The 13,893-nt window shown below is 37.1% G+C and overlaps 1 protein-coding gene across 1 annotated transcript; it reads right to left on the bottom strand.

The window, feature by feature from the left end:
• Positions 1 to 207: 207 nt before the first annotated feature.
• psmd2 (proteasome 26S subunit, non-ATPase 2) lies at positions 208 to 13,046 on the bottom strand. Its single transcript, NM_001015819.1, is given in 21 exon segments — positions 208 to 518; positions 1,387 to 1,505; positions 1,596 to 1,722; positions 1,807 to 1,901; positions 2,008 to 2,176; positions 2,814 to 2,897; positions 3,339 to 3,472; positions 3,583 to 3,684; positions 3,793 to 3,955; positions 4,160 to 4,247; positions 4,950 to 5,077; positions 5,568 to 5,674; positions 5,762 to 5,908; positions 6,157 to 6,217; positions 7,356 to 7,500; positions 7,596 to 7,754; positions 7,959 to 8,183; positions 9,946 to 10,067; positions 10,704 to 10,868; positions 11,023 to 11,079; positions 12,928 to 13,046. Coding segments are annotated over 21 exon segments (2,694 nt in total). The 5' UTR covers positions 13,042 to 13,046; the 3' UTR covers positions 208 to 335.
• Between the last annotated feature and the right edge of the window lie 847 nt (positions 13,047 to 13,893).

Raw genomic sequence — 13,893 nt, forward strand, 5'->3', positions numbered from 1 at the left:
TTGCAATCATATGTAATGAAGGAAGAAAGACCATATACCGTATATAAAAATCTAGTGTATTATTACTACCGGGATCCCCCTCAGCCAAAAGATTCCTGCTGGAAGTGCTTTGAATAACCTAATTAAAGACTCTAATGACTTGGCTGTTTTGTGTACTTTTTCAGCACTATGAGAAATGTTTCTTTTAGTAAGAGGGCACAACAAAGATTGTTCTTAATCCATACTTCGAGCATGGCTGTGAAATTATTTAATAAGATATACAGTAACAAAAAGGAAAACACAGTTTGAGTCACAAACCCCACATGATGCAGACCTTCTCCCCCAAAATATCAACACTAAACATCATAGTTTGGATTCTTGCGAAGGATAACAAAACCTTCCAGTATGGGTGTTACTGGCAGATACTCTTCAGTGGCCAGCTCCGCCCGCTCACCATGGGCAAGTAATACAGGGGTTGTGTGCGTCTGGAACCCAGTGATGGTCTTGGGCTTTCCTGCTTGACCCACAACATCCACTGCCTATAAAAAGAAATACAACAATGTCAGTTTATATAGAAGCACACTAGCAACAAGAATAGGTATATAGGCTTATATGTTAAGATCAAGTCATTTTGGATGACCTTAGCAGGGGCTGATATTCTAACATTATGCACTTGTGATTCATTTAGTATTGATGTTTCCCCTTTACTGCTTTAAGTTGCACCAATAAGAGGGTCCAGGGGTCATAATGCACTACACTGTAGCAATCATAATATGCAATTCACAGAGAAAATAAGTCTTTTGTGATGAGTTTGTGACAAGTTTTCATGTCAGGTTTACTACAAGCAAAAAAAGCATAGTTCAGGTGTGGTTCATGCGAAAAATTTTTTGAAGCAACATATTTGCCATCTTTTCCCAGTTGATCATTAAAAGGGAAAAACTCAGACTTAGCCCCTACTAGAACCACTAGGTATTTGTAATAGCTTGGCATAATTTTGCCTTAGAGCATCAACCCATAAATTAGTGAAGTACAGCTTGGATACTGAAATGTCTGATGGCAGCTACAGGTCACAGCAATGTGCAGGCAAGCCACAGACAAAAAATAAGAACTCATATAATTAGAAGATATTATTATACTCTTTATCAAAGTCTGTGACATACCTCTGTTAATGAATTAGAAGAGATGCATACACAAAGCATAGATAAAAACAAACAGGAACACTCCCATTCTCCTATTCACATTCACATTAAAGATAATTAGATATTTATTATTTATCGACCTATCTAGCCCTCAGAATTCTTAGTTAAATGTAAAGCATGACATTAAAATTCCATATACACAGTTAATTCAGCCAGGAAACATGAACACTATGGGCCTAGGTATTTTACAGCAAGTTCAGAGACTTACCTGTCCCACCCGCACAGAAACAGGCAAAGGCCTCAGCTCCTCATCAAATGTGACCAACATGCGTGGCTGCATTGCAGCAACTAAGCCATAGAGTACATAATGTGATTTTCCCAAAACAACTGGAAAAAAAAAAACATGCATATATTATCACCACCAGAGATCAAAGGAATTTGTTGGAATGATTCCCTAAAGTGTACTGCCACACGTACTATTTCTGACATCCAAGAAAGATACAAGAACAGTCAACAGTCCAGCCACTGCCACCTGGCTCATTAGCTGTCGATCACTGTGATATGGACAAAGTGTGAGTGTTCCTTTTCCCAGATGTGTAAGTCCCTAATGAGAAAAACATTACCTTTAAAATGAGCACAGAACACATTATGCACATTGCTTGAATTAAACAGTTAAACTAGTACATACCTGTGCTAACCTCACCATGAACAAATTATTAGGGTCCTTGGCATGATATTGTGCCAGTTGCCTGAGCATGGCAGCCAGACGAGCATTATTAGTGCCTATTAGAGAATTAAGAAGGGAAAATAATTGTTCACTTGTTTACCTATCTAGATAAATTTAATATTACATAAAGAGAGAAAACAGCTGAAATGGGAATAATCTTACCACTGCCCACCATTCCCATAGCAAAAATAGAATTGTAGGAAACTTCAGGATCAGCATCATGAGAAAACTTGCTGAGTGTGTCCAAGATGTTGAGCCTTGGATTTGAAACAGAGATAAGAGCAAGAGCCAAAGGTACTGCACGCCTTAATGTGGGCTCTCCATACCTGAGCTGAACCAGAAAAAATTGCAAAAAGATTAAACAAGAAACGGTGAGAAAAAAGTAACAGATTAAGCCACCTTTATGTACATCACTCAGTGGAAAGTATCTTCTATAAACAAGACTTATCTACTTTTGTTTTTTGCTGAACCTATGAAAAGCAAACTATTGCAAATACAGCATATTCACTCTGCATACGTGCATTTATAAATACGAGGAGATGTACCCTACTGATTAATGAAGCAACTGTAAATTAAAGAATGCATCTGTAAAGGCAAGCAGTTATCAGCTTACTGCCTTTTGTACAAATGCAAATATGTAGAGAAGGAAACCGGTGTTCACCAAATAAGTGCAAGAAGGGACCTTATAGTCCAAAAACTTTATTAATATCTTTATAGATAGCCATTTAAATATATTACATTTACAATACCCTTGTTTTAAAGCTACAAGTTTTTTCACACAATAAGCAATGTATTTATGATATTGCCTAATTTGAAAATGCCTTAAAATGGTATTGCCTATGAGGTGTATGTGACAAAGCTACATTAGTTATTGAAAAGCTTTGCTGAAATAATAAAAACTGCACCATATCACACTGTGCAGGTATATACTACAAGCAAGGGTTATGTTAGAACAAAACCTATATTACCAAGTGTCCAAAAGTGCGCAGAGCCATCTCTGAACCAATCTCCTCACCCATGGCAATGAGGGCAATGCCAAGGACAGCTACACCCTATAGAAAAGAAAGCATACTTTTTAGTGCAAAGGGTTATTTGAAAAGGAAAAGACCTGTAGTCAATGACCTAATATTTTCTACTCCAGTAATTTACCAGTAAGAAATATTACATGCTTTTTAATTAATTATTTACCAATTGTGAAAGCATAGGATGCAGTAACTCTGTTGTGTGCTTCCAAGGTATATTAAAATAATGATGTATGTATACACATTCATGATCATATATATTACACATAAACACAAGCATACAAATATACAGAATGATTGATATTTAAAACAACCAAAGGTTGTACAAGGGTAAGCAGTAAAGCATGACAGTAATCACTCTAATTTAATAAAATAACAATCCAGTTGCTTCTTTATTCAATCACTAGATTACAAGCATATTCAAAGACAAATACAAAAAAGGATGGGAGAGTGGGAATGATAAAAAGGCACCTGGTGTGACCCCATGTCAGCAGCACTTTCCTTCTTGTCCTTCTTATCTTTCTTTTCCTCGTCTTTCTCTTTCGAGTCGTAGTGTTCACTGCAGATATGGAGAAGTTGCTGCACTTTTAAGACATTCCCAGATCCTAGTAGGAGGGGGAAAAAAAAGGGTTACTTCCAAAAGTAATTAAAAAAAAAAAAAAACAAACACAAAAACTCCCAGTCCTTCAACTTTTCAGACATGCTCTGAACTGACCGGCATAGGCACAGATATCAACCAGTGTGTTGGCAAAGCTTCTGAATGGCTCAGGCACCACCTCCAGTGCTGCAAGAATTGCTTCAATTGCTTCACCCTTTCCTAGGAAAAAAAGTATAGGATAACACTTAAAAAATCTTTTAACAAAATTCAAAAAGCAGATTATCTACTTTGCTACTTTTATCATAATTATTTATTCTGTTTGCTTACCTAAGTGATTCAGTCCTAGGCCCAGAGGCAGCCAGCGAGCAAATGTATCTTTTAGCTCCTGCTCAGATTTCTCCATGATTGTTTGTAGAATTGTGGATGTAACATCCCCATTGCAAGATCCAACAGCTATCATCCCACAGGCAAGGGCTGTCACTCCAACAACCTGCAATGAATTACAGGATAGACCTTTTGTCGCTACTACACAAAAAAGTTGTTCTCATTACTTGCAGCTTTTTACTCCTTGCATCATGTGCAACACAAGTAGCATTTCTATACATGTTGTCTATATGTCAAGAGTATATAACAGTATAATATCCAGATGTTTCTTTCATCTTCATTTTTGTTTAACATAATATAGTCCTCTTACCTCCATACTAGACTTTGAATCCCCCATCACAGGAAGCAAGAGGGTCAAAACATCCTCACGATTTGAACCAGCATATGCAAGACCCAACCTGTAAGTAAGAGTTCAGTTGATGGAGTCAAGAATGAATAAGCTTAAAACGGTTCATTCAAATCCCTGTTTATCTTTTTTTAAATAACAAATAAGTTAAAGCTGTCCTGGTTACACAGTAAACTTTATAACTTAAGGCAGTGTTTCCCAACCAGCGGTTCGTGAGCAACATGTTGCTCACCAACCCCTTGGATGTTGCTCCCAGTGGCCTCAAAGTAATTTCTCATTTTTGAATTCCTGGTAAGTAGGCAAGCTTTGGCTGCATAAAAAACAAGTATAATGCCAAACAGAGCCTTATGTAGGTTGCCAGTACATATAGGGGCTATTAAGTAGCCAATTATAGCTCTTATTGGCACACCCAGGAAACTTTTTCATGCTTGTGTTGCCCCCCAACACTTTTTCCATTTAAATGTGACTCGCGAGTATGAAAGGCTGGGGATCCCTGACCTAAGGTTTTCTGATTTTGCTGGACCACAAACCCCAGGACTTGCTTCAAAGCTTGCTGGAAGCTGTAGTCCAGAAAAAAGAACACCAGCCAAACTGTAAAAACCTAAACCTCAGTATTGGTTGTTGCCAGTCATAAAAGACTGGATTGCCAGAAATCCCATTCTCACATAAAATCCTGCACGTAGAAAGCAAGTGTCTTTACTGGCACTTATTAAGCCATATTGCACAGTCACAAAAAGCTAGATTCCGTACTTACCCAAATATTGCTCCTATCCTCATAGTGTTGCTATTGTGCAGGACATAGTCAGACAGAAGTGCAAGAGCAGGATCACACTCATTTCTTACACCAGAGTTCACAATTCCACAGGCCAAGAGTGCTCCAGACTAAATGTTGTATAAAGAGTGTTATTGTGAGAAGACTGCACTGTACAAATCCATGTTTGTTAACAATGCAATAGTTTGTACTAGAATTATTTAGCTTTTGCTCTCAACTGTTTTTAAAAACCGAACCAGAATATTAAAGGAACAGTAACACCAAAAAATAAAATAAAGTGTATCAAAGTAATTAATTATGTACTGTGCCCTACGCTGGTAAAAGCTTCATGTTTGAATCAGAAAGAATACTAGTTTATATAAACAAGCTGCTCTATATAAAAAAAAAAGCTGTGCCAAAAATCAAAAATGTATTTAAGTCTTTACAACAAAAAGGGTTTCAAAGAAAAATGGGAATATAAACTGCTTTTAAATTTTATATTAGTAGGAAGGTTCACTGGCTAACATATTTGGTTGGATGATACTGTAGCATTTATATATTATAAGAATGCATAAACACAACTGCATTTAGTGAAACTGATAATCCATAGCTAACAGTTACCTTGATGTAATCCTCAGAAGAATACAGGTATTTGTCAATCTGAGTCAGACCACCATCCACATCCCATAAAAGAATCATTCCCAGAGAGGCTGCAGCACTAAGCATCCCTGTGTGCAAAATGTGTGTATTAGTTTCAAAGTGAAAACTATAATTGCAGTACAAAACCATTAGTGTTGACAGAGCTCCATGCTCACCATGATCCTTGTTTTTATACAACCACTTGTTTCCATCATCTGTTAGAAGCTTGTCTTGCCCAAAGGCTGCATTCACAAAGCCATTCACAAAAGAAGAAGCTAGATTCATGCGAGCTGAATCAACTTGTGACCCGCTGCCCCCAAATCCTTTGGAAAAAAATAAATAAATGCAGCATAATTAAAATGACCAGTAACACCTAAAATCTAAATTAAATTATTTAAAAAAAGGTGCAGGATTATATCCAATAATCATTAATTAATGGAATTCAGATTAAATCCTATTCTTTAAGTTAAGAATAACAGGTCCCATAAAACTACAAATTCATCAATAATTTCTAATGGCCCTGACTTCTTAAATACATTCAATGTACCTACTGAAAACCAATTCAACTTACTGTTATTTTCCAGGTGTGTTTTGTAGATATCATCCGGCACTTTGGGCTCCATAATATCAAGCTGACAGAGAAAAGTAGTATTAATTCGCAGTTCAACTCTATATACTCAACAAGTAGCTACTATGCAAAAAGAAAAAAAAATGGAACTAACTATGCATCGTGCACCAGAAAATTTCAATATCTTAACAGAATAGTAGCACCAAAAAATGAATTGCATGAAGGTAATTAAATTATGTACTGCCGCCCTGCACTGTGCCAGGTGGGTAGCTGTTCAAACTGAAATAGGGCTACATGGCACTGGTTACATAGAAGTTAATAGATAAGCTTTGTAAAACATAATTTTATTTTACAGAACCGTTGTTATCGGCTAAGTAACCTGTTCCTTTTCTCACCATTACCATCTTGGATGGCTGACCCATGGCTACGCAGCAGCTTATTTATATAAACTATAGTAGTCTTTCTAAAAGAAACACAGATCTTTAACCAGTGCAGGGCAGCAGAACATTATATTTTAATGACTTTAAAAAACTTTCATTATTTAGTGTTACAGTTCCTTTATTATACAACTAAAAACCTGTAAAAGGTAAACAAGTGCTGGAATGAACAAGCACAAAAAATGCACCCATTGCTTCTTTAAGTGCCACATGAAGTAGAGTCTATGGCTCCTGCATTTAAGTAGCAACTCAAATAACCATGGCATTAAAAGGGTTAAATACATGTACACAATCATTTAACAATAAAAAATTCCTACTAACTTCCTCAGTTTAAGAATTATTGCTTATTTCAGCTGCATGTGGGATCACATGGCTACTGGATCAGATTTGGCTTTCCAGGCTTTATGGTATTTTGCACTGCAATTTCGAAACACTAAGAAATATTTATTTTCCTTGTTGTTTACACCAAAGAATTCAGCTTTACAAATTAAAAGATGACACCAAAGGATTTCCACTAATAACAATTATAAATGCAGCATTTTGTTTACATTAATTCAAATCAGCTTTTTCCAGGAGTTTAATAACCCAGCCAGTAAAGTGTTAAACATGGAACATATGTTGTGTCAGGATACCAGACCACCCACATAAATATATACAAATCTGACAGGGTGGAGCTGCCCTAACCTGTGACAAAGAATGAACTTAAAGATGGGCAGGGTGTTCATAAAACAATACAAAAAACTCTTTCTGGTTTTCATTACTGACCTCTCGCGCCAAAGCCAGAAAGTTGCTATTGAGTTGCACATTGGACATTATTTCAGTTAAATCTTCATATTCCTCCACATCTTCATTAAGAGCCAGATACACTCCGTGGCGGCCTAACATAAAGGACATCTGTTTCTGTACCACCCTGTAGAGGATATTTTATAAATCATTTGTATAATAAAGTAAAAGCCTTGCAGAGATTTAAGCATACTATTGTGACTCAAGATATTAATCACTTACACATCTTTGCATGAGGTAAATATATCCTCTACAAGTTCCATATCATTGAGAACAAGAGCAAGACGGAGTGCCTCTGGATAACGGTTGAACTTGCGAAAGATAGACAGTGCACAGCGCAGAAGAGCAGAGTTTTCTGGTTCAGGGACATAACTCACGCAGCTATCGGAAAGTTAGACATCATGTAAGATTTTGTCATTCAATCCATATTATGTTTTATCAATAAAGCAAATATTGTTCACAGTACAACATAACTGAAAGGTACAGCTACATCATACAGAGGTTAGATTTACATTTTACTTTAGGTTAGTATGACAAGATTTTCTTCAAGGACATAATTCTACTAAAAGAAAAAAAAAGAATCACCTTGTCAAATATAGACAAACTTTAGCATATGCATTATCATCAATGTATTTCTCCAGCATGTCCATCTGCTCAATCTCCATCAGCAGGTCACATGCCTCATGTTCTGCATTGTGTGCCATGTTATAGGGGACAATTTCCTTCACCAGGGTTAGCAATGTATCTTTTTGAGACTTATCTCCTTCTTCCACTTCCTGCCATTCCTTTGCAACCTCACCAGCCAAATGCCTGATAAAGGAAAAACAAATATGAAAAACAGAAGTTCATATATATTTTTATTATGTGGCACAGAAACAGTAAAAACCACTAAGAAAAGGTAGTTCTATTCAAGTATGCTCAGGACAAAGCACATATAAAGAAAAACAAGGGCTTTGTCTACTCAAGACAGGTGTTGGGTCTGATTAGGAAAAGTTGAACTAGCTGAGGAGAAATGCATACAGAATATGGGTAAAATATTTGAATTACATTACCTTAAAGGGGTGGTTCACCTTTAACTTTTAGTATGTTATAGAATGAACAATTCTAAGCAACTTTTCAATTGGTCTTCATTTATCTTTTATACTATTTGTAGCTTTCAAATGGTCACTGACCCACGCAGCCAAAAACTATTGCTCTGTGAGGCTACAGTTTTATTGTTATTACTTTTTAGTCCCTCTCCTATTCATATATCAGTCTCTCATTCAAACCACTCCCTGGTTGCTAAGATAATTTGGACCCTAGCAACCAGATAACCAGCCATTATAATGCCAAACTCAGTTGCTGAACAATTTTTGAAAAACTAATAAATAATTAAAACTATAATGAAAACTACAAATAAAAAATGAAGACCAATTGCAAATAGTTTCAGAATATTACTCTCTACATTATATTTAAATTTAATAATGCCTGAGGAACTTCAAGATCAGGTGTCCTTGATAATCATACTGCCAACTGACCAGTTTGTTCTGGTTTAAAGGACAAGGAAAGGCTAAGTCACTTGGAGGTGCCAAAATGTTAGGCACCCCCAAGTGACTTTAATTGCTTACCTTGTACCCCAGGCTGGTGCCCGTTAGGAGAAAACAGCACCAGCCCGGGGTACCTGTAGAGAGCGCTTCCTCCTTCCTGCTTCGTTTTGCTGGCAAATTCCCGTGAACGGCGCATGCGCATTAAAGTGAAAAGCCGACTTGTCTGTTAAAGTTCGGCTTTTTCACTCTACTGCGCATGTGCGCGCACGAGCGAAGCTGGAAGGAGGAAGCTCTGCAGCTACCCCGAGCTGGTGCTGTTCTCTCCGAACAGGGCCACCAGCCCGGGGTAAAAGGTAGGCGATTTAAGTCACTTGGGGGTGCCTAACATTTTGGCTTTGCCTTTCCTTCTCCTTAAAGAAGCATGATTTGTTGATTTGTGAATCTTTTTTAAGTTATTGTATTAAATAGAAATGTACCCTGCCTTACATGGTACATTTACACTCTACTGTAAATAATGCACAAACATATTTCTCCTTGAAGTTATACTGGGTATCGTTGTCTCTTTATATGAAAAAGGTACTGTCACTTCTGCCATTTGATTAAATACCCACAAATAAATAAAATATATTATATATATATATATATATATATATATATATATATATATATATATATATATATATATATATATATATATATTATATATATATATATATTATATATATATATTATATATATATATATATATATATATATATATATATATATATATATATATATACACACACACACACACACACACACAAGACCCTCCTTACCGTTTTATGTCTGAGGGGACAAAGGACCTATTGATAGATGTAAGGGGGTTTGCTGAAGCTTTTACTATCTAAACAGGTAAGGTAGTTGGGTAGGAAAACTAAATGAAAGTTCCTTTTATCATGATCCTGTACATCTATTCCAAATTTCTAAAGAGCATTATCAATATTCAGCTCTCTGAACACTTTTAGCATTAAATAGCAACATTTGCATTCCCTCCTCTCACTCACCTGACATACTCATGTCCCCATGATGCCAGTTCCTCTTGTGATCCCAGTAATCTGTACTTCAGACATTCGCGCTCACTGCTCATAGTCATGGCAAGGACAGAAATTATATCTGCAGCAAATTGCTGGAAAAAGATTTTGGAGACTTTAAATAAAGCTGTAAATAAAACACTCAATAATATGCTGTCATATCAGATTTATATGAAACAGGTAAGCAATCTTGTCAAAATACTTGGACTCCCTTTATGAAATTATCTTAAAGTCACAACTATAAGTTACTGCTCCTAATTAGAAAATCCAAATTTTGCTCAAAGGTACACGGTGGCCCACTGGTACTGACTCTACTGCCTAGCAATAAGCGATCATCATACAGTAGGGGTGAAAACAGCTTTGCCAAGAATTTATATAAGAGACGTAACTGAGGAACCCCATTTTGTGCCATTATTTAAATTTTACTATCTTTTTTTCAATGTGGCTTCCCTGAGAGGGCTACTATGGTCAAAACACATTGTATGCTATTGCCCTAAGGAGTAAAATGTAAATTCATAAAGTATTATAGGAACACATAAAATTGCAGAAGAAACAGTCCTAATATGCATATACAGATGAGATTCTGCGAACAGCCTAAGTACTCATACTCAAAGTTACCCTAGCAGGCAATAATTTGAGCTAATGTTAACAGTGAGTTCTTTAAAAGTAAATTAAGAACATCAATAACATGATACACAGCAAGGATGGGATATTGTTCCTTTTCTACTAACCTTGTTCTCCCCAGGTGCCATATTCTCATAGATCTCTTTTAGTTTTCCATAATGTGGCCGCAGAAACTTAAGGGGCTTGGGAACAGATGTCATGGAGGTAGTGGAGGAGCGGATTTGCCTTCGTAATTCCTCCAGGGCTGGCCTATAAAGTGAGCTGTCTTTTTCCTGTAGAAATTATCATTGTAAAAAAGGAAATGTATCCAAAAAAACAGCAGCAAAACAGAAAACAAAGCTTATACTAGTAAAATGGGCACTGGCTTTCAGAGATTTTACTGGTTACAATTAATTCTACATAAACATTATCAAAACTGGGACTTACCCCGAGTCGCTCCACAAGCATTTCCAGCTCATCTTGCAGTTGCTTGTCCTCTTCAGACTAGGAAAGAACATTTAGATAGATAAGTATCAAGCACATCAAAAATGGCAAGTTCAAAGCAATTGTCAGTTAGAAGAGGGCTGTGACATGGCAGTTATATTCAGGAAGTTATGTTAATCATACAATTATCCAATTCTGCTTTGTACTTAAGCCTTAAAGGACATCAACCAAAAAAAAAATAAAAACAATTTTTGCCTTATAAAAGAAAACATAATTCTAAGCAACTTTCCAATATAAATGTATTTAAAAAATGTAATGTAATTGCTATTGAAAACAGCATTTGCTGAACTCCTGTTTATAACAATGTTGCAAAGGTCATTCTCTTGGAAGTCTATCAGTCTGCTGGATTATGTTACATTGTATCAAAAGTCAGAGCCCCCAGGGCAGAGAATAGAAAAAGATAGACAAACACTGCTTTTAATAGCAATTATATATACAAATAACTTATAAACCATTACAAATTTGTAATGAATGTATATTGCAAAGTTGCTTAGAATTAGGATTTTTTTTATTAGAAAAAAATATATGTGGGGTTGACCTGTCCTTTAAAAGTACTCTTATTTTCTGTGACAACAGACTCAAGCATTCGTATGTTTAGATTTTGTAACTTCAAGTAAAATCTTTTCTCTGAATTAGGCAGTATTTCTTATAGCTTCAATTGTGGCTAACTCCATCAGTGTCACTTGCACTGATCAAAAAGCCAAAAACTTTTGCCAGCCACTTTCTGGCTCTACCAAATGTGAAGTGCTGTGGTATTGCTTTGGATGGCAATCAAAGTCATTACTACAGGGTGGAAAAGGAAGGGTTTTTAATTGCTGCTGCATTGCTGAGAGGACTATGTTAATCAAACTGCTTTATGTAGCATTTACAAAATGCATTAACAGCATTTGTTGCTAGATGCTTCTAGAAGTAGAATGATTGCATCTACTAGCAGCAAATAAACAAAATGAAAATATGGTGCAGGTGAACCATTATTTATTTACATACAAACTTATCAGATATATTACACAATTAGAAAAATGTTCCTATTTGCATAAGCAATTCTTATCTCCATACTAAACACACCAATTCACAGTCAAAGTTTTGGCCCCATTACTACCCACCAACATAAACATATATCAATTACTAAATGTTTCTGGGTTATCCTACGTCAGGATAGCAACTGTAACCAAAATACTAAGATTTTTTTTTTGGGGAAGCTCAACTAACAAGCAATGGTTTTTTGTTTTTCTTACTAAGAACAGATGGGAAGTATGCCCTTTTTAATAAAGCTTACAGTAAATGTTCCAAATGGATATTTCAAGTCAATATGCACCTGGTCTTTCATTTTATGCCATTTCAGTTATTTAGCTTTTTGTTTAGCAGCTCTTTAGCTTGGTATTTCAGCTATTGGACAGCACTGCCTTATTGCATTGGTCTTTATTATATTTGTATTTTTTGTATAGTTTCTAAATTATTAGGTTTCTTTTATCAACTCAGTGTTATTTCTACCGGAATCCTAAATGATTCAAGCATCCATGTGCAGACTATTTGTCGCTTCCCTGTCGGTCAGAGAGTGCTGAGAGATGTAATTCAAAAACAATGATGTCTGCCGCAGGTATGTACAGAACAGCTTCTAAGCTCTGGAAACAGGGCCGTTGCCTTAGCTGTAAAGATGGTGGTTGCTGAGATAACTCTGGAAACCCCTGTATGTTGGAACAGTTCTAAAACATTGATTTCTCCCAACTCATTTTTCTTCCTACACCGGCCCAGTGACTCAGCTCTCCCATTGTGGCCCTGTCACAACGGGCTTTGCTCTCCTGCTCTCGCCGACTAAGCGATACAGGGTGCTCGGTCCCATTTCCTCACCAGTTCCTGGTCCTCCTTTTTATCCTTCGCCGCGTCCCGCTGTTCGCCACCGGCTTCCTTGTCTTTCCCCTTGCCGGTCTGTAAAGCTTGCTGATTACGGCTCTGTTCCTCCATGGTCATGAATGCTCTACTACGCAGGCGCACAATCTGCTACCAATCATCGCAGCCGCCGTCACTCCGTAAAGATGTCAGACGCAGAGATGCGTTTGTTGTCGGCTGTGGTTTGTTCCAAGCGGCGATCCGTCCTCCAGTGACGTCGTTTGCATGTGGTGTATGGCGGCGGCGTCACTTAGTATAAATTCCAAAGCATGTAATTACATATTGATATTGCAGTTTCGCGCTTGCACAATAGATGCAAATGAGAGAGAAACAGAGGTGAAATAAGTCAGGGTTGGATAATGTTATATATATTATGTATCAGTAGTAGGTAAATGAATACCAGAAGAAAATTATACGTTTTCGCGGGATAGTCCCGATTTTAACAACATAGCCCACAGTCCCGCTGTCTTATTGAAAAATCACTCCTTTCCATTTGATTTCCCGCACCGAATGCAAAAAAAGATACAACGTTTCTCAAACTTAATTAGATAAGTACGCTTTTGGCAGAGAGCCCAAATACTCAATGCAACAAGTCTTTTGGGGGAATTGAGACTTGCATTTTAAAGGGCAATTTCAATGTCATCAGCAAAACTGTAATAACATAAAACAAAACTCCAAAACCCCTAAAATGTGTTCAAACTACATAACCTGGCAAATTTTGAAAAATGGGAGTGGTATTTAGGGGGTGTGGTCAGGGTGGGATTGGGGGGTGAAGGGTCCACCAGTGCTGACGCCCCAGGGGCTCCCACCAGCCGTGCCCACTACCCCCCCTCCCCCACAACAGGGGCCTCAGCCACTGCCCGATGTCCTCCTCTGATCGCTCATAAGTGAAACGCGTCAGGGGAGGGACACCTGCAGGCGGGGGAG

This window comes from Xenopus tropicalis, chromosome 5 (assembly GCF_000004195.4).
Source record: "Xenopus tropicalis strain Nigerian chromosome 5, UCB_Xtro_10.0, whole genome shotgun sequence".
In the NCBI taxonomy this organism is placed as follows: Eukaryota; Metazoa; Chordata; class Amphibia; order Anura; family Pipidae; genus Xenopus; species Xenopus tropicalis.